General features: G+C 38.4%; 1 protein-coding gene across 3 annotated transcripts in view; it reads right to left on the bottom strand.

The window, feature by feature from the left end:
* The window catches only part of LOC101162554 (dipeptidyl aminopeptidase-like protein 6), an 87816-nt gene that overhangs the window by 2861 nt on the left and 63776 nt on the right, over window positions 1-21179 (bottom strand). For all 3 annotated transcript variants that reach the window (XM_020711112.2, XM_011486874.3, XM_011486875.3), the window contains exons 4-20: window positions 14975-15069; window positions 14826-14900; window positions 14684-14736; window positions 14257-14338; window positions 9158-9278; window positions 5477-5631; window positions 5106-5203; window positions 4869-4995; window positions 3497-3535; window positions 3270-3377; window positions 3113-3204; window positions 1979-2026; window positions 1798-1910; window positions 1514-1561; window positions 1339-1437; window positions 1183-1252; window positions 41-235 (exon numbers count right to left, since the gene is read on the bottom strand). In XM_020711112.2, the coding sequence (XP_020566771.1) occupies window positions 41-235; window positions 1183-1252; window positions 1339-1437; window positions 1514-1561; window positions 1798-1910; window positions 1979-2026; window positions 3113-3204; window positions 3270-3377; window positions 3497-3535; window positions 4869-4995; window positions 5106-5203; window positions 5477-5631; window positions 9158-9278; window positions 14257-14338; window positions 14684-14736; window positions 14826-14900; window positions 14975-15069 (1618 nt within the window). The remainder of the gene's footprint in view (window positions 1-40; window positions 236-1182; window positions 1253-1338; window positions 1438-1513; window positions 1562-1797; window positions 1911-1978; window positions 2027-3112; window positions 3205-3269; window positions 3378-3496; window positions 3536-4868; window positions 4996-5105; window positions 5204-5476; window positions 5632-9157; window positions 9279-14256; window positions 14339-14683; window positions 14737-14825; window positions 14901-14974; window positions 15070-21179) is intronic.

Genomic DNA, 21179 nt, shown 5'->3' on the forward strand with positions numbered 1-21179 from the left:
TCAGCTTCCATCCCGACCTGAGCTGGGCTCAAAGTGGAACCTGAGTGCCTCCAGCTGGTCCCTCTCCTCCAGCTTCCCCAGTTTCCTGCGGACCTTGTGGAGGAGGTTGGTGCCCTGAAATCCGCTGCCGTGGCCGTCAAAGCGGATCACAATGGTGCTGAAGCTGCTGACCAGAACCGTGGCCCAGTCCACCTGGAACTGCTCTGTCACCATCTGTCCACCGGGGGTGCCGTCTCTGTGGACACGACCAGTACATGGTTCACTGCATAGTGCAAATGCCTGATGACGTTTAACCAATAAAAGAAATAATTTCCCATTAGGACCTTTGTTAAAGCATGTTTCTAAACTTCCTGTAGTTTAGACACTTAATACAGAATCTGCTCACTGTGTACAAATCAATGTTTTCTTTCTTAACTTCCTGTTTGATGTTTTGCGTGAATCAATGAATTCTAAATGGAATAAAAATTTACCAAGCAAATGTCTTACTTTGCGCTTTAAGACCCACTAAAAATAAAAGTCGTGTTTTTGGTGTTTTTAACATGTTCCTGTTGCTTTTTCTGATGATGGAGAACAACATATATAAAGAAAATTAAGCTTAAAATTGTGTTTCTTTTGAATCAGGAGCAGATGAAAAACAATTTATTTGTGATGTTGGATAATACAGCTTCCTGCTCGGCTCCATTCGGATGCATTCACTTGAAAGTCTTCTTTGTTTTCCTTATCTGGCATCTGGCTCAAAACTGTACGGTTAGCTGGGTAGCTCCAAAATTGCTCGCCATTTTTGTTGCACCGCTAATGTTTAGTTGGGGGCATGAGGGCCTCTGAGCTACCGAGAGAGTGTAAATAAAGGGGTGATTGGAAAAGTTGGAAGGCTTACTACGCGCCAACGGTCCCACCCACAACTCAGAGGCCAATTTTTAACAAACAGCTGCCCTTCTGCAGAAACTAAGTCCTAGAAGCAACAAAGGTTTTTTTTTTTTTTTTTTTTTTTGCTAAAAACTGTGTAATCATAGTTAAAAGACCTCTGGGAAGACTTTGAAAGTGGGACTTTAAAATATCAAGTTCAAATATAAGATATTTCTTGCTCTGTTCCCAACAAAAACTGTAGTAAATATTTTCCTGTGATTTGACCAAAACCTAAATCAGATTCCTGACTGTTTTTGAAAGAAAATTCCTACTCACACGAGCAGCAGTAACGGGTAGCTGGCTGTGTTTATGAATCCAGCTGGCTTCAGAATCTGCATCGTCAGAGCTGCAGAGAAAAAGAACGAAGCAAACACTGAGGCCCTTTCCTTCCAGCAGGACCTCTCCACAGACCGCAAACACAGACGCACATACTGTAATCGTCTATGTTGATGGTCTTATTCTCCACTTTGGGTGTCTGCAGGTTGTTGTAGGTGCTGTTCACTTGCTGGTTTGTCTCCACGTCGTACATCTCTGTAGATCGAGAGGAAAATCTCAAACGTGTGATCAGGCAATGTCATGGTAAAAGCTGTGGGAGGAAACGACTCACTCTGTTTGTCCTCAGTTCTGTACACAGCTACACTCGGTATGTCTGGGCCTAACCAGCAAAAATAAATATTATTTTACAAAAAGGAAGCATAGTGTTTGATAATGAAATCACAGTACTTGTTAAAATAGGACACAAAAATCTAATTGTCAATTCGTTTCCTCTATTTAGCACTTTCTAGATAACAAAGTAAACTGTCCAAGCCTTCACATTCCTTCAAATTTCTTCAGAAGGATCTATATTTCTTTTTACTCCAAACGCAGTGATAGCGGGTCCACATGGCTCACCTTTGCAGTTGAGAAGGAAGTATTGCATGTTGTGGCTGAATGACACGTCCACATAGCCGCACTTGAACTCACAGGACAGGCAGCAGCGGTTGAAGGGAGGGATGGTGTCAGCGCTGTGGAATGAAAAGGTGTCAGGATGATTCGCAACAGCATCCTACCCACCAACTAAACTGAACTCTACCTGTACAAGTGCCGCCGCTTTGGGTCGTCCTCAGTGCTCAGAAAATATCTGGGAAAATATCCAAATGTTATGAATTAAATAGAAAAAACTGTTGGTTCTTTATGGGGTCAAATAAGGGTTAACTTGATGTGAATAAAAAACTAGATTTAAAAAAAGAAAATTGACTGTTTTAAACTCAATAGTTCAGATTGTAAGCTTGAAAAAGTAATTGAAAATAAAAAATTGTAAATTTGAAATAAAAATATTTGAAACTCGAAAGAAATTTTCAGAGTTTGAATAAAAAATTTATATATGAAAAAAAACTTGAAAGAAATATTGAACAAAAATAAAAATAAAAATTAAACTTGAAAGAAATATTAATATTTTGATTTAAAGAATGTAAATATGAAAAAAATTTGTAATTAGTTAAATAAAACGTATAATTAATTAATAAAAAAAAAAAATTTGAAAGAAGTAATGAAAATAAAAAGATAGGAAATTTGAAACTTGAATTTAAAAAAACGATAAACATAGGGAGAGAGCATAATCACACATGATCATGCCGTCTTGAAATCATCCAATGGCAATCATGTCACAGTGACCAATTGGCTCAAAGCCCCACTCCCACATAACATTGTGGTCAACTCAGAAAGCTAAACTGTGGGCGGTAGTTTAGCACAGGCGGTAGAGCAGGTCGTCCAACAAACAAGGGTTGGCAGATCGATCTCCACTCTCCCCAGGCAGCCGTCGCCCTCACCGCTCCCCCCAGGGGATGGGCCAAAATGCGGAGTAGAATTTCCCCATTGTGGTATAAATAAAGTATCAATTACCATTATTATTAAAAAAGATTCTAAATTTAAAACTGTTTATTGAGGGCTAAAAATATAGTTAGAGAATTGAAAATCAAAAATACAAACCAGCAGCTGTTACAGATAAGCATTTTTCAGGTGGTAACAGTTTTCTGTGTGTAGTCTTTTTGTAGTTTCTTTCAAGTTTAAAATAAGTTTACAAGTTTACAACAGTTTTCAAAGTTTCTTTTTTTCCTTCTTCAAATTTATAATGTTCATTGTTCTAAAGTATAATTAGATTTTTCGTGTACTTTAGAATGATCCTGATTTGGTTCTGGCTCTGTAAACGGTGAAAGAGGCGGCTTACATGAGGTTCTGTTCGTGGTTGTAGGCCAGGATGCGGGTGACGTCCCAGTCCCCGGAGGTCAGGCTCTGGAGGATGTCTGTGCTGCTGTTAGGCTGAAAGACAAACGCGCTTAAAGCAGCTGACCCTTTGAGGAAAACAATACCATGTCCCAGCTTACCAGTGAGGTGGACATGGAGATGTGGAAAAACTTCCCCCTCCCACCTTGAGGGATGGCCCTGGTGAAGAAGAACTTGTGTCCATCTTTGGAAAACAGTGGCTGTTCATTCTACAGGGACAACAAAACAATTTGTATTCCCTCAAACGTAGCTGCAGGCCATTCTTTTTTTTTTTTTTTATCACATCCAGAAACAAGGAGCAAATCTATTCCCTCCTTTCATCACCTACCTGTCGATGCAGCCAGCTTTCACTTTCATCTTCATGTTTCTGAAAAGAGTTATAAATGATTTCACTATTATTTTTATTCAATCAAAACTGTTTTGCAATGACGGTGCTGAACCATATTCTGCAAATGTTTAAGACAACCTCAAAACCACAAAACAAAGAGGAAACATACAGCTTGGCATGCTACTTCAAAATGCCCTCAGGTGAGATGAACTGATATTAAATATACAGTGGAAGTCTTGGCAGCGGGAGGAGGATTTCTACTTTTAAAGATGCTTTACTGCCATTCAGACGAGATTCTTTCATGTTTTCCTTTCATTAATGTCAAAAGTGAACACAGATGCTTTACAAGGTGAGCAAAAACAAAACTGTTGGGAACTTTTCATTAATATTGATTAGTCCCAAAAACAAATTTTAGCTTCTTCACTAGCATCTCTTTTTTTAACATAGAAGTTTGTGACAATTGAATGAAAAAAACATAATATCTGCAGTATGTCTAGTTTTTGTTTAGTGCAAATTGATGATAGTATACAAATATTTGTCTTTTGAGCCTCAATTACTTGTGTGTGATTTCATGTTTATGCCTATTAAGTGAGTTTTTAAAATTTCTCTTTGAGTCAGGAACAAATATTTAAATGGGAAATGGCTTTTTTGAAAAAAAAAATGTGTATTTGGAAATGTTCTATTTCAAGCAATCAATAAATCCATTAATATTTATTAAAACAAAATTAACAAAAAAGAAATTTGAATCTATGCACACATATATCAACTTACAATTAGTCATCCTATTGATTGGAAAATATATACGCATACATCCACATAAGCTTGTAAATAGTTCAAATGTTACTCTTAATCATAAATAGACACATCTGCGTACAGAACATGACACATCAGACTATTAAGTATGACGTTTGTCAGTATAAAATAAATAATTGCTTTCACTCATCAATCTTAAAAATCACCTTTTCTTATGAGCTTTAGAAAAAATTTATGACGCAGACATTTATTTTTGAAAATATTCGACAGGATTTCATTTCTATTTTATTTGTGTTTTTAGTTTTATCAAAGTGTTGCTTTTACTCCTGTTTTATTTTGTAATTCTTTCAGTCTAAAAGCCCTGTTTAACTAAATTGGCAGAGGAAAGCAACACATTCCTTCTTCAAGCTTTATGATCCTGAATCTAAAAAATATATATAAATAAGAAGCCAGTTGTATTTCGTTTTCACAATATCAGGGTGTTCAAGTGGATTACACATTTAAATTTAAATAGCGAAATAGATTTTTGTCAAATAAAAACATCTTTGTTTTGCTGTTTTAAACAAATAACAGGTGAATTTCAGCTTAGAATGACATGAACGATGGCAGGCGGGCTCACCTTTACACAGACTCCAGTGGTGGCTTCACACAGAGTCAGGATGGAGTTGTTCTGCGCTCTGTTCAGCCAGTTGACAGCCAGTTTGGTGTTGGTGGCCCACTTCACCATGGTGATGTAATATTCCCTCCTAGCAAAACGAAAGAAAAAGAAAAAAATCACACACCCCTGACAATCTCCATCACGGCACTGCTCCGGGGATAATGTTGCTGCTTCATAAAGCGACTGTTTGTCACTGACCTTATTCGGGGGTCGTCTGGTTTTTTCATCACCACCGTGTGCAGGGGCCCGTGGAGGTTTACGACTGACAGGTGAACCGTCGGATTCTCCTTCCCAGCCTGTGAGTGGGGGGGGAAATGTCTACTGCAGGTAAGCCCAGATTTGTGTTAAAGTAAAAGTTCCTAAATAAACACAGTATTTATTTATTTAAAGGATTCTCAACCAAAACCTGAAATCACAAATGTGATCTGGATTTTTAAATTGAAAACAATTGCTTTGTGAAGAAAAAAAAAGTCCATTTGTGTACAGAAGCCCTGAACTATTTTACTGTTTTTAGAAAAAAAGGATCCAAACATTGGAAAAATTTTTCATGACAGATGACTTAAACTTGCCTTTGGATAATGATAATCCAGGCTGGCGGGATATGCAGAGCCTGTGAAAAACGGGACCTCCATTTTCGGCACCAGAGTGTCGTTGATGGTCATGTAGGCCAAACGGAGGCCGTCTGGAGACCACCAGTGAGTGATGTGGGTCTGCAGGATCTCCTCTGCAAGAAAAAAGAAAAGACAAACAAATATTTTGAGTTACAAAAACATATCCTTGACCTTTTTAAAATTTAAACTGATAATCAAGCAGTAAAAAATATTGAGAATAAAATCTCTGAATTTATTTAAAACACAAATCAAAAAAGAGAATTTCAAAAAGCAGCACTATAAAATGACATGAAATAAAATTCTACTGCTTTGTTCATTTAACATCAACATTTAAGGTATGTGAACAACTGTCACATAACAACTGGGGCAAAAGTCAATTGTTTTTCCTAATCTTAATCCATTTTCACTTATAATTAAAGTACTGATGTAGTTATGAACATCTCAGTTTGCCTTGAATGAAAGTCATTTTCTGGTTGCATTTCCGGTTAAGCGGGGCTGATTCCAGCAGGGGGCAGCAGAGTTCCATGAGAAGTCAGACATGAACGTCATCCAGTCATAGGACGAGTTCCAACAGCAAAAATAGTCACATCAGAACTTTGGTTTCCTTCTGATTGATGTGAATTTATGGTCGTACTGAACCAAAGACTTTGTCTTTTACTACTTCATATTCCTTTATTTATCCACTTATTTAAAAAAAAACACATCAAGGGAGTTAAATAATATATATGATAAATTAAATTAAAATATCCCTGAATGCTAAGTGTTTGATTGAGTTCTCACTATAGGACTGAGAAACGCATATTCTTTTATCTGAGTTTCTAGTACAATCTTGGCAAAAAAAACAAACATGTCCAATGCAACCCTTTCAAAATCCAAATAGCAACGCTCCAAAGAGAAGCTCCTTTGTTTGGTTGTTAGACACAAACCAGGTTGGATCTGCCAGGAAGAGATTTTCTCTGCAACAATATCAAAAACATGAGGCTTTCATATTTTTCCATATTTCATGGTGAAAGCTCAGAGGTGTTGTTGTTTTTCTCATGTGTTGCTCCTTCTGCTTTACCTGACAAGCTGAACATGATGAGCCTGAAGGAACATACAGATGTCCAGAGAGGGCTGAAAAACCTTCAGACCTTCTCAGAAAACAGACAGAAACATCACCTGTCTCCTCACAAAAACTTAATTCCCAAAAATGTCTCTCAGAGATGGATGCTTGGAGGAATCGAGGTTTATTTCTGAATTAGCTTTTCTTTAATCATCTCTGTTTTGCCTAGGGCCTCCTGAAAGTACCCATGGGGTATGAGGAATTTATTTGCAGTACTGTAAAGATCCACACACAAATGTTGACCTTAAAACCCCACTTTAAAAAAACTGAAGCAGTTTTTGAATCTGTCATAAAATCTTTATTTAACAGTAAATGTTTGGCACAGAAAAACAAACATTTGTTTTATATATTTTTTAATGTCCGGCATTGGATTATCTGTGCATAATTACAGCTGACAGAATTGTACATTTCATCAGAATTTCAAGACCCAATCTGATAAAAATCATGTTTTTGGTGTTTTAAACATATACTTATGGCATTTCTCTGATGATGGAGGGCATGGGCATAGAAAATTAGGTGAAAAAAATAGCATTTCTGAGTATTTATGTATTCAAATTGTTGTGAATCAAGAGCAGACCAAATAGCCTTTGATGCATCCACTTGTAGTCGACTAGATCCATGTACGTCTTTGTTTTCCTTGTCTGAGCGGACATCTGGCTCAAAACTTTGCGACTGGATAGTTTCAATATTGCTAACGATTTTTGTTGCACCAGTAATTTTAGGTTAGGATTGTGAGGGGCTTGTGGGAAACCATGTAAACAGACGGGTGACGGGAAGTGGGGGAGAGGTTGCCCAATGCCAACGATTCCGCTCACAACTCGGAGGCAAATTTCTGATGAACTCCTGCCACTCTGCAGAAAATTTTTCCGAGAGAATGACACAGGTTTTTGGATCATGGCTAAAACCGGCATTTTTCTAATTAAAAGATCACTGGGAACTCTTCTTAAATAGATCTAAAGATGATTGGAGTGGGATTTTAAATTTTATCTGCTGGTCATGTCTACAGACTTCAAAAAAATACTTATTTAAGCAGGACATCCTTGTAATTTACAGTTTTGAAATGCTTGAAAAAATTCACCAAAAGAGCTAAGACAAGCCAAAACTGGATCATCTGTGTACCTGTAAGTGTAAGAAGTGTTTAGTTTTTAACAAATATTTTAGCCTTCCCCTCTCAACTTTGTATCTCTTTTTATCTCCGAGGGACCACGGGATGAAGAATATCATTTCTTCAAGAGACTGATGCAAAACATTGCTCCTCATCTTTCAAAATTAATGCTTTTTTTTTAAAATAACGATTCAAAGTTACAACATTTGACAAACTGTTGCAAATCAACTGTTTTAAAAAAGGAAATTTTCTTGTTTTATAGTGTCTATTTGCAGGTGTTTTGTAAGTCCCTGCTGTTCATTAACTGAACATTAAATAGCTAATAAAATCAAAGTGGCAGCTGCAGCCCGAACCCAGCAGCTGAATTAAGGAAGAAGATGCTATAAACTCTGTGTTAAATTCTCCATCAGCTCTTGTGAGAAACTTGCATAAAAATTCTAAAAGAAAAACACAAGCCAGCAAATCTTCCTTAAGCTCAGGAAGTGGATTACTTCTTTCATGTCATTTTCTGTGTCTGCAACAAAGAAATAATCCTATTAATGCAAAAGCGATTAGAGCCGACCCCGAAGCAGCTCCTGCTCTTCAACAGAATTTCTCCACAAAATAACTGCCGTTTGCAATCAAATTTCCCCTGCTATGACTTTATTATTACAATAAATAATAAAACCCACAGCTGAGGAGTGGAATTGCTGAACACAGAACACAAACAAGATACCAACAAATGCTGTTAAAGAGCGATTTCCGTGGAATAACGACTCTCTAACATGGCGTTGCATTTGTAAACAAAGCCCTATCAAAGTGGTGTGTAATGAGGATGTGTGTCCCACATGCGCTCTAATCAGAAAACGTCTCGCAGTACACGACAAGAGTGTTGGCTTCTGAACATTTGCCGGGTTAGATTTCGAGCGCTGCACACATCAATTAATTGAATGTGTTTGAACACAAAGACAAGCAGGGAAAAGGAGGGGCGCTGAAATGCACGCCAGCTGTGAAACTTCAGATGCAAAGCTCGTCACACCTCAGGGAGAGGCTGCCCCGGGGGGCATTTCATGTAGGATTCTGTCAAGTCAATGCAGCATATGTCCTCCAGCTTTTTTTAACTGGAAAGAAGCTCTAAAAACCAGGAAGCAGTGAAAGCATCAATGCTCAAGAATGAAACTCGCACATGAGGTGCAACATCTAGACAATCAAGACTATTCTGTAAGACAACCTTGTTTGTGTGCTTTGCAAACAGGCTCAAATGAATTGAAAGAAAATTCTGAGAATCCTGTAAACTTTACACAGGAAACCACAAAAGTGTGTATGTTGATAAAAAAAGGCTGAAGGCCTGAAGAACTCAAGTCTCATCCAAAGAATTCAAGGACAACTGAAAGTTTTCCAACTTCATAAAACACCTGATTGCTAAATAGTTGGATTTTTGAAGTCGTCTTACCTTCATAGAGCCAGTCAGCGAGTCCGTTGAAGACCACTCCCTCTTTCCCGGTGGAAACCAGGCGGATGGATCGGCTCTCCACCGTCGCTCTGTAGTAAATGTTGTTTTCAAATACGAAGATCTGCACAAATAAGTACAAAAGGGTCAAATCTTTCACTTCGTCCTCTTCATATTCAGCTTACACTAATATTTACCTTCAACAATTAAATGCATTTTAAAATAATTGTTGCATGAGGAAAAGAGATGTTTTTCAAACTGTTGCACTTTACAAACTCCTAAAATATTAGAAATAGTTCGAAATTTAAAGTTTTATGAAAAATGTGTCCGTTGATCAGCTCTTGCTAAGCCAGAGACTTAAATATTTAAGAGAACAAGAAAAAAGGAGCGCCGCTTCCCTAAACAGTGGTGAAAAAGCAGCATCGAAGACACCTGTGGAGATGAAACAGAATGGATTCTTTTTGCTGTTTGCTTTTTTAAGTGCGATTTGGGATTTCTTGCAAAGATCAGAACTTTATGTCATTGCCTGTTCAACTAATTGATGAAAATCTCTTTACTTTGGTGTCAATTTTCATCAAAATCCAACACACAGCCTTCCTCGTGCACGTGTACGTGTTGCTGATCGTACTCTCATGTTGGAGTAATTGCTTGTAGATTAATGAGGGAATCGCTACAGGATTCATCTTCCTGCTCCCCTCACTGTACATTTGATGCTTCACTGCACACAGACACACACCCTTTTAGCTTGCTGGTGAGACCTCGGATGAATCGTTCCAATTCTGCCACCATTAATGAGAAATCATTACATCCACATACCGAGCGGCAAACAAGAAAACATGTCCAACATCTTCAGGTCAGACACAGACAAAAGGGGTCATCTCATTTTACCTCCACAACTTCCGACCTTCATTAAATGAAATGCAGAACCAGAGCTACAGCACTGAACAGAACAATCAGCTGCACCATTACCATATGGAAATTCATCTGCGGTCTCCCCTCAGCAGGAAAAGTCACATCACACACTTGAAATGGTAACATTTTCTAACACCAATGCACCTGTAATCTCAGCAAACTGGGCGGCAAGAGCAGAAGAAAGAGCTTTGAAGTGATAGCTGACGACACGCTACACTGTCTGCTGTTAAACAGAACAGCTGAAACAAAGAAAATTGACATAAAAAGCATGCAAAGGATTGAGAAACAGCACAAAAGACCCTGTAGTTGTTTTTTTCTCCTCATTAAAAAATACTTGAAGGCATTTCTTGTTTCATTTGTTTTGACAAAGCAACATCATTGCCCTTTAAAAAAATGCAGTAGCTCTTATTCAAAAAAGGACACCTTAAATGTTAAAAGGGGCAAAAAAAGGCGCTGAAATTGCGGGGCACTGCTGGCTCCCGCATGCATAACTCAAACAGGCATAAATGGGGCATTTGTTCCAGCTGCAGACTACAGGACATAAAGCCTGTGGGCAGCTGTGAAATGGACTTGAACCATGATCTATGAGATTATTAACGTTTCCCCTAATGTTTTTGAGTAAAAATAAAACTATTAGCTGGGAAAAATCATCAAATTCTTAAGTAATTTAGCCCTTTTAAGCACCACAATCTTTTAGTGTTATGGTTAAGGAAGCATTTATTTTGTGGAAAGGAAAAAATAAATAAAATATTTCTTGAAATGAAGCTTAAAGGAAACAGGTTCATGAAGAAACCTTTTTAAGAACAAGATCCAGAAACCAAAAAAGCAATAGAATTGAATGCTATTTATGCTGAATATTAAATAAAAAAGAAAAAAGACATCAAAAATGTTTTGACAAACAGGAACAAAGGTATTAAAACTTCATATTTCCTTCCTGGTTTTCATATTTAATTTTAATTTATATTTCCCGATTGGCTTTCACTGTGTAGTTTCCATGAATGCGACAAGATTCAAGGTTTGAAAAGACAAGAAAAGTTTCTCTCTAGGTAAAAAGAAGCTGCTGCTCAAGGGCCTAGCAAGTTTGAAGTTCAGCAGAGTTAATGTTTGGTTATCTTAACACTCCAAGGATTTCTAAAAAAATAAAGAATCAGCAAAGGAAACCAAGAAGTCAGTCCACCGGTGCAAACACTAGTGACTCGTGCAAAGTAGCACACATGCAAAATAGCAAAATAAACTAATGATGGGGTGAAACAGCAGCATTTCATGCTAACAGACACATTAAACTATTATAATGAGATATCTGCTGGTTCTGGGAAGCTCCAGATGGCACTGCTCTATGAATTCACTAAAAATGTCAAAGCTTTGCAGTACTTCCTGTGTTACCTTCACAATCAAGTTAAAAGTTAAACTTGACTAAAAACAACTAAAAAAAAGTTTTTAAGACATAGTTGGATGTCTCAATGATCATATTTTGATACTATATTACAAGTTGTCACCCTCTGCTCTGTCTTTCCCAGCAATCCCCCTCATCACCTGCACCTGTTCACCTGTCAGCCGACCCATTGCTCTTCTCCCCACCAGTTCTCACCCAGAAAGCCCCCATCTCTCTGCAGCTCTCCTGTCTAAAGTGGTATGTACTTGTGAATTTTTTCATTTTATCACTAAGAAAATCAAGGCTGTTAAGAAGGATTTTTTGCTGGCTCTATGGACAGTCAGAAAAAACAGGGAAAAAGAAGAAAAAGGAAACACAATGTCAAATTTAATCCTGATCCTCATACCAAACTTAGATGGGGCAGTAACGCACCACAAAGCTGCTTGCTAACCAACAAAGAACAACAGAATAAAAAAAAAGAAGTTCTCCAGTCTATGAATCCTAATCTACTTGCTTAGTTCTATTTTTGACCCCAAATTGCCCTGGAATTGCCCCTGCTTGTGCTTCTGCATGTCTTGTGAGCAAACTAATTCTGGGATTTAAACAATGAACTGCATCAAAGCCTGTAAATTGGAGTGTTATGATAAGGTCCTCTCCTCATATTGGCATCAACCACCTCTAAAAGACTTTGTAGCTTCAGCCTGTTGCCCAGACCTGCTCAGACTTGCTGGGAGTCTGCTCAGTGCTGCCCCTCTCCTCTGCAGTGGATCTGCTCTCATCCCTAAAAAAGAATTACTAAACCTTTTGTTCTTTCCTGCCATCTGGGTGATTTTGCATTTTGGGGGGATTTGGGTTCTTCCAAAGTCGCTGACAAAAAGTAGAGTAAACAAAGAAGTACTTCCTGCTGTGAATCAATGTTTTTTTTTTCAAAGTCATTTTCTTTTTTATGCAATTTACAAAGACAGCAGATGGTAGATGGTTATCACAAGGTTTAACTTTGGCCTCTCTATGCTTAATCACAAGTGGCTTCTGGAGGCAGGCTTTGCAGATCTGCTGCAGCTGTTGAGTTTGTGAAGAGGGTTTTTAAAATGTACTTTAAGAACCTGCAAAGATTTTAAAGAGGGCAGATTTTTTTACCCAAATTGTTGTGCTTCAACCCATTCTTGTGTGTGTTGATTTAGTTTTATTTAACATGTACTAGTTCTCTGAGTGACCACAAATCAGAGTTTTTCTCTACCTCTACGGCTTCTCCCCATCCCTACAGTAACGTCTTCTAATCCGGACGTCACTCCCACTCGATGACGTCATTAACAGTCGCCAGTCAGCTACGTTAGCGCAGAAATGCACATCAACATTGGTTTTATGACTTTAAAAAGGTCATGCTAAAACATGACATTACTTACATTTAAATGTAAACTTTTGTGCATCAAAGCACACCCACGTGAAGAAAAACGGTTCTCCTCCGGGGCACAGCACGATGCAGAACACCCTCGCGGCGGAGGGCTCGGCATCCCTCCAAATGCCCCTACAATTGGAGGGTAAACCGTAGGGGTAGGGGACAAATTTGGAATCGGCCATGACTGCCAGGGAGCCTGTTCAGGACGTCTGGCCATGTTTTTTGGTCAAAAGCGGGATTGGCCACAGCCTCCTTCTGTTAATGCCTCAGTCACTTGCACCCTCACGAGGATTTGACCCCTACCGGTGCCGTAGGTATTTGGGTTGTTCGAGAGTGGTAGACAAGAGGGGGCCGCATCTTTAGAGGAGCACAGGCGTGTCTTGTAGGTCTTAGAGGCCCGTAAGTCACAAAAATGGAATGTACGATAGTCATGCGAGTGTTAAGTGTATGATAAAGTGTTTGTAAGAATTATGTAAGTTCCATGCATTTGTGAAGTGATGCCCTTACGCCACACTCTAGTCATTAGTACGATGGGTCCCTACTGACTGCTTGCACGGGATGTGCAGGTGATACGTAAGTGCCTGTAGGATTCCTGTAGGCCCACACAAACTACATTCTGATTCAGTCAGACTGCAAAAACAACATGTCATAGGGTGCACCTGGAATGCGCACTTACCACTTGAACAGCACTAACAGGCCTTTTGCGTTGTGCACAGGTTTCCCGGGGGTTGGAAAAGTGAAAACTCCACATGGCATTCCTGCGTCTAACCTACTTCACTCCTGCTAACACATATGTGTTGTTTAAATGTTCACTACAACCGGTCACTCACATTTTTGTTCTATGGGCTAGTCGATTAGTCAACAATCTTAAAGTTTTGTGTGGCCACCTGCGTGCCCTGTACAGGTTTGTCCATTTTTTTTACCCACAGAAAGCCCGTACCTGCCAATCAGGGCAGTTGTGACTAAGGCTAAGAAAGAATGGAGTGAATTGAATGTTACTCTGCTTTGTATTGTTCCAACAAACTGAATAAGTTAGTTCTGGTGAAGATTGAAAAACCCCTGTTTGACTTAATGTCTTCCGTAATTGAACATTCACATTACGTCCTCATCAAGATAAGCAAGAGCAGCACATAGCCTGGGTCAGTGTCATCTGTAGACAGCCATCCCCATAAAACTTCACGGCCCAAACCACCAGTTGGGGCACTGAGATGCCATCTGCCACTGTGGATTCGCTCTTTCATGAGTCCTCACAGAGAAAAACGACTTTAGCTGACATTGATGGAACACAGAGCTGCTAGAACCAACAATGCTGTGATTATGGAGAACAAAGATATCTCATTACCACAGCGTTTGTCTGTTTCCACTAACGTTGAGCTGCTGCGATGTGCAGTTCACACATATTCAGGGAGGCGGCCTCCTTACCAGCTGTTGGCCTTGAGGTCCCCATCCGGCAAACTGGAGAACAGCTTCTTGAACCTCAGGAGGATTTAGAGGCCAACTGTCCCTGTAGGGGGTGGTCACAATAACGATCAATAAACTCATTTGCACTCCAATGTTGCATCTCTGAGGACTAATCTCCATTCAGGTCTTAGAAGAAGGGCACGTTTTTGAGATGTTATTAGAAAATGTTGCTCATCTTGAAACGGAAAGGAAGAGATGGAGAATTTAAAAAGCAGAATGTAGCTTCCTGTGCTGAACTGAACTGAAAGGTTTTCCCATAGGGAGGCATTAAGGGCAGATAAATGTGACTGACGTCAGTGAACTGAGGTCAGAGTGAGGGCATACTGTCCATTCAAAGATCCGTGAGAGGAAGGAGACAGGCGGCAAAAACAACTGAGGAGGTTCTTACTGTTTCACAAGGCTGTAAATAATGTACTTGGCCACATAGGAGTGTTGGTAGATCTGGAAAACAAAACAGAAACACAGTCAATGACAAATAAAATGGATAAAGACACAAATACTGTAGGAGACAGCAGGTAGATTCCTCTTACTGGTTTCACATCAAAGGCAAACAGGACATGCTGCATGTCTGGGGACACTTGGTACTTGGAGGCCTTGGATCTGTCCTGGATGGGAGTGACAGGATGAATCAAAACACTGGAACATGACCAGCATCACAGCAGAAGACAACTGGACTCACGAAGAGCTGCTTGGGCACGACGGTCCTCGTTTCTTTTGTTTCGACGTTGAGCCTGATGACATTCCCGTTCCTTGATCGGAACATCAATTCATTCTCTACCAACGACAAACGAAAAACAGAAATCAAAGTTAGCTGTCATCGGGAGGACTTACCCCCTTTTTAAGTCCATATTTGTGCTATTGACAAAGATGAAGAAATCTATAATACAAACTTCTTTCACCTTTGCAAAAATAACTAAAGCAATATTTTAATAGCTAAAAAAAATACTATTTTAATATTAATAATAGTACTACAACGTCTTTGAAATACTTATTTTTGATTCTTTCATTTGTAATGGCCCTCCATTCTGCTGTTATTTCCCACTCTTCCAGAGTCTTCTGCCCCCCCAACAAAATGTTCTAACTATGCTGCTGGGTGTCATTTCAGTTTCTTAAAAATCTGAACAGTAACAATGGCTGAAAAGGCAGTCACATGGAAAAGTGCTTGAAAAGAACAGATGTATAAAAGCAAAAACCTTAAAATATTTTCTGCATGAAGCGTGTATTTAAAGCCTTGGTTATGTGCAAAAAAAATGTTTGAAAGCAAAAGATGGGAAGAAAATCCATCCGTCAATCTGGAGAGGACTAAAAAGTAATTCATCTCATTTCTTTAAAGAAATCTCTTTTCTTTCCTGAACCCTGTTGGCAAACGTCGTGGTACACAGGAAGGGATGTCTGTCTGTCTGTCTGTCTGTCAACTTGGTTTGAGAAGGAATGTTTTTCCCATGTACCATTCCAAGATACAGAACTGACACAGTCAAACTTTAAAAGTACATACTTGGACTACAAAGAGTACATTTACAACTGTAAGAGTATAATTCTGGACTGCATAAGATACACAACCTTGCATCAAGACAACAAAAAAGGGATCCTAAATGAGTTCAGTTCTGTTGTAAATATTTCTACATTGGTATAAAAGCATGAACTTACAGCATACAAAATTTACAAAAATGTGTGCACTCCAAGTTTTTCTAGTCTTTAATCATAAATGATCAATCATTGCTCCATTTTAAGTGCATCCTCTGTTCCAGCTGATATTTGAAAAAGAACAGAACATTCTTTTCCCTTTTAATGTGATCGATTTGAGCATCCTTTTTGAAGGAGACTCTTAGTTTTAGTCATTTTACTCAGTAAAAAATAAAAACTTGTCTTTTCCAAACACAACGTCAATAATTCTCCAGTCAGACAATTTATTTAAAAGAGAAAAGCATTTAGAATCTTTTTTCCAGCTGATTTTCGTTCAAGTTTCTAAGTGAAATCAAGATCAAGTAAATTAAACTTAAAAAAAATGAAAATACATTTTCCAGCAATATATCACTGACCCCAACGCCTCAGTTAAATGTTTCTTGTGAAATGATACACATGTGTGGTTATGTTTGGATTTTGTTTTTTTTGTGAAAGTAGTGTTGAAATTACTTTTTTGCATCTTAACGCGAGATGGAAACATCAGAAAAATCTTCATTTTATTTTTCCCAATATGGTTTTATTGAATATATTTGTATATCTTTGGCATGATGTTGACTTGAAGAAACACTGGTTTTGTGGTGAGGAGGGGTAGAAATTAAAATCTGACTAAAACTTTCCTCAAAACACATCCAGGTTTATAAAAGTTATGAAAACTTTTCTATTTCTAAATCTCAGTGGGTAAAATTTTTTTTAACTCAAGTTACCTAAAATAAATGTAAAAATGTAAAGAGAAAACAATCAGATGGATTAGCAATAATCAGTGCAAAGTTGATCTAGAATGGAATACCTAAATTGATTCTAAAGAAGCAGAGTTACGGATGGAGTTTCAAGATTGATCTCTGCTTTTGACTGTTAGGTGATATTCTATAAGGTGGAAAAATGCTGCAGAGCAGGATTGATATCAGAGCAAATGTTTTCAAAAAAATGTTTTTTTCATTTCGTTGAACCAATTTTTTACCTGTTAGAAACCGCAGTGTCTGTAAGAGGAACTCAAGTAGAACGGTGGAGTTGCAGGGAGCAGAGGTGAAGAGGGTGGAGGACTTTTAAATAGTTGGGGTCAACAGTCCAGAGAAAATGAGAGTGTGGGGAAAGAGGTGTAGAGGTAAACAGGTGGAGGAAGGTTTCAGGCGGGATATTTGAACTATGAGTGTCAGCAAGAATGAAAGGAAAGGAGTAGAAAACTGTGGTGAAAGGAGCCGTGTTCTTGGTTTTGAGACTCTGATGCAGAGATAGGAGGCAGAGCTGGAGGCAGCAGAGATGATGATGTTGAGGTTCTTTTTGGGAGTGACGAGGATGGATAGGATCAGGAATCCATCAGAAAAACAGATCATGTAAGATGTTGGGGAGATAAATGCATGGAAGCAGGCAGAGATACGTCGGGAGGGGAAACGGTGATGATTTGTTAAAAGGATGCTGAGGTTGGAGCTACCAAGAATTACAAGAGGACCATAAGGAGGACGCAGAAAAGGAGGATGGTTGGTGTAAGCAAAGAGAAGGGAGAAAAGAAGGTTAGATGGAGGTGAAAATTGGAAAAAAAAAAAAAAGAAAAAAAGGCACAATGACGAACAGAAAAAGCTCAATAAAAAAAAAAACTGCAAAAACCTGTGGCCACAACCTGAGGGGAGATTTCATTTATCTGTCAGTTTTATAAACTGTTTCAGCATTCTATTTTTTCCCTTCTCCTCAATTTTTTACATATTTTTCTGAAAATTATATAAATCTCTAAATCATTGTTGAAAAGATCTGTTTTTTCCTCACAGTCCCTGTATATTTGTACCATTTAAAACTACTTTAATATTTCAGTTAAACTACCCAAAATAATAGGTTTGAGTTTCACTGTTTGTCTGCCTCTAAACACTGATGCTTTCTCAATAATTCCTAAGAGCTTTGTGTCATGGAACAGCAACTATATTAGTAAATTATTGGGTAATAGTCAGCCATTAAATTGATCCAAGTCATCTGTCTCATCCTGAGAGTTACTGATTTATTTTAAATAAAAGAAAATTGGTAATGATACATTAATTCCTCATGACTTAACCATTATTTGATCTTTCATTTCTCCCGTAATGAAAGATCATACGCTACAGTCGTGCGTTGCATCACTCTCTTAAGATTGCTTATTAATAATTACCGAATCACTTTCTCTGTATTGAGTTGTTTTTGTGCGCCCTTGAGCAAAGTAGTGGATCAAGCGCTCACACTGAACATGGGGAGGATCTTTGAAGGCAGAGTTGGAGATTAAAGCACAGCTACAAAACAAATAATGCAACGCACAGTTGAGCGTGGTTTAGAAACACTGAATATATAAAATAAAGCAAGAACACAAAACATTCCAAAAAAAGACCCACTCTGATTAAAATTGTGTTGTTGTTTTAACATCATTAGCATTAGCATGTTTTAACAGCACAGTACCATTACTGCTGCTACAAAAGTGATAAATGACATTCTTGTTGCTCTTGACAATAAGCAGTACTGTGCTGCACTCTTCATTGATTTATCAAAAGCATTTGACACTGTGGATCACATTGTGTTAAAACAAAGACTTATCAGTTTTGGCCTTTCAGATCATGCAGTCTCCTGGCTCACAAATTACATGAAGAACAGAACCCAATGTGTTAGACAGGACGGTTTGTGTTCTGAATTCTTAAATGTACACACGGGGGTGCCACAGGGTTCTGTATTAGGACCCCTCCTATTTGTCATGTATATAAATAATATAGATCAAAATGTGTCTCATGCAAATATGCATTTTTATGCTGATGACACAATTATTTACTGCTTTGACCCATCCCCTACCACTGCTGTTAAATATCTGCAAAAAGCTTTTGATACGGTACAGCACACATTTCTCCAGCTAAAATTAACGGTTAATGCAGACAAAACCAAATTAATGCTGTTCTGAAACTCTAGAAAAACACCACAGGGTTTCCTTACAGTTTCCACTCTAGAAGGAAATGAAATTGAGTTGGTTCACGTGTACAAATATCTGGGAATCTTGATTGATGATGCACTCTCATTCAAGCCCCACATTGAAAATCTTGTTAGGAAACTGAAATTGAAACTGGGTTTTTTATTTCGAAACAAGTGTTGTTTTTCATTTGGGATTAAAAAACGACTTGTCACAGCAACTTTCTTATCCATTTTAGATTATGGAGACCTTTTATATATGAATGCAACAGCCCAATGTTTGAGTAAGATTGATTCTGTGTATCACGCCGCTTTGAGGTTTGTGACAAACTGCAAGGCCTCGACTCATCATTGTGAACTGTACTCTCGAGTGGGATGGTCTTCTCTGTCCACCAGGAGGTTCACACACTGGTGCATTTTTATTTACAAATCTCTTCTTGGACTTTTACCTTCCTACATTTGCAGCCTGATCAAGCTGAGGACTGTGGAATCATACGGACTGCGCTCAAATGACCATCTATCGCTCGCCGTTCCATTTGCTCGTACAGAACTGGGGAAAAAGGCTTTTGTCTTTTCTGCCCCCTCCACATGGAACACTCTACAGAAAAGATGGAAATTAAAAGAACTCATTCCTCTGAATATTTTTAAATCCAAGCTGAAATTTGAGGAGAAAGTCACTTTTAACTGTACCTGTTTTACATGAGTTCTAATTTTTATTTGTTTTTAATGTTGACATTTTTATTGTAAATGTAATTTATTGTTTCCCCTCTAGCCAGGACTCCCTCGAAAAAGAGATTCTTAATCTCAATGGGACAATTCCTGGGTAAATAAAGGTTAAATGAAACATGTTCTTGTGCCATTTTTCTGATGATGGAAGACAAATTTAAGGAAAATTAAGCTAAAAAATTACATTTCTGAGTATTTCTTTTTTCAAATGTTTGTAAATCAGGAGCGGATAAAAAATGGCGTATGAAAAACAGCTTGGCGGGTCACAAGCTTCTGATGCGTCCATCTAGAGACAAATAAATCCATGTACGTCTTTGTTTGCCTCCTCCGAACTGCCGTCAGACTCAAACCTGTGAGGCTGGAAGGTTCCAATGCCAATGCACCAGTAATGTTAGGTTGGGGTCAGGAGGGGCTGTAGGCTAGTGAGGGAGTGCATATACAGAGAGTCCTCAGCAACAGGTAGGGAAAGGGGAGCGGAGTTCCTCTGCACCAGTGGTCCCGTCCACAACTCGGAGGTCACAGGATTTTTGACTTTGGCCCAAAAAAAGGCATAATTATAATCAAAGCACCACTGGGAACGCTTTGAAATTAGATCAAAAGTTGATCAGTCTTTAATGAAATGAGTTTCTTTTCTCAGACTTAGACCAAAACACTAATAGGGAAATAACGGGGAAAAACTCCAACTTTTTTATTCTGTTATATCTCCAAAGTATGAATGCCAGACAGACAGTGACGCCTTTGTCTTTAAGACATCAATGAGAAAGTGGAATCTTTTGTCTTTGAATCTGGGTGAGAAACCAGGAGGTGAATGTGAAGGCTGCAGAGGCGATCAAAGGGAACACAGATCAATTACCCACGCTTTGAATGAAGCATGGGAAATATTGATGAGGGTTCTGAAGAGTGAGGTAATCCCTCTGGGTTTCTTATCAGAAGGTCATTAGTACCAAATGGGAGCTGATTCCAATAATTTAAGAGACAAATGCAACGACACACAATAGTTTGCCAGAATTTCATCAGATGCTGCAAAGCTTTTAAACCCTGATGTGGATGAGTGCACTCACACACGAGGATGTCCTCCATTTTTTGTTAATCAGGTGGTAACATCTGTAACTACAAGAAATTGGACATAACTACTTCCCGCCCTTCTAGGTCAATCTAACAGTTGTTGCTTCTAATTGATAAAAAAAAGAAGTGAAGTTTTAAAGGAGGCTTGTTACCGCTCCTAAATGTACAGTCTGACATCTTTGTCCAAATATTTTAATCAGAAATATTTCCATCCATCACTTTTCTATACCGGCTTATTCCTGTTCAGACTCACCAGGTTCAGAATTATCAACATTGTAACATTGACAATAGTTTATGTAACATCCTCACTGACCTTTTTTTTTAAACTTCTTAAAATACATATTTATAGACAAGCATTTGACAGAGCATGAGATTCGAGTGGGATTTTATGATCCTATTTCTTTTATACTTTACTATGTTGCAACTTAACTGTTTTATTCTTTTAATAGTTTTAAGAATTTGAGCTTTTAATGTACAGCTGCCTTGTTTGGCCATAGTCATAT

This window comes from Oryzias latipes, chromosome 17 (genome assembly GCF_002234675.1).
Source record: "Oryzias latipes chromosome 17, ASM223467v1".
Classification (NCBI taxonomy): domain Eukaryota; kingdom Metazoa; phylum Chordata; class Actinopteri; order Beloniformes; family Adrianichthyidae; genus Oryzias; species Oryzias latipes.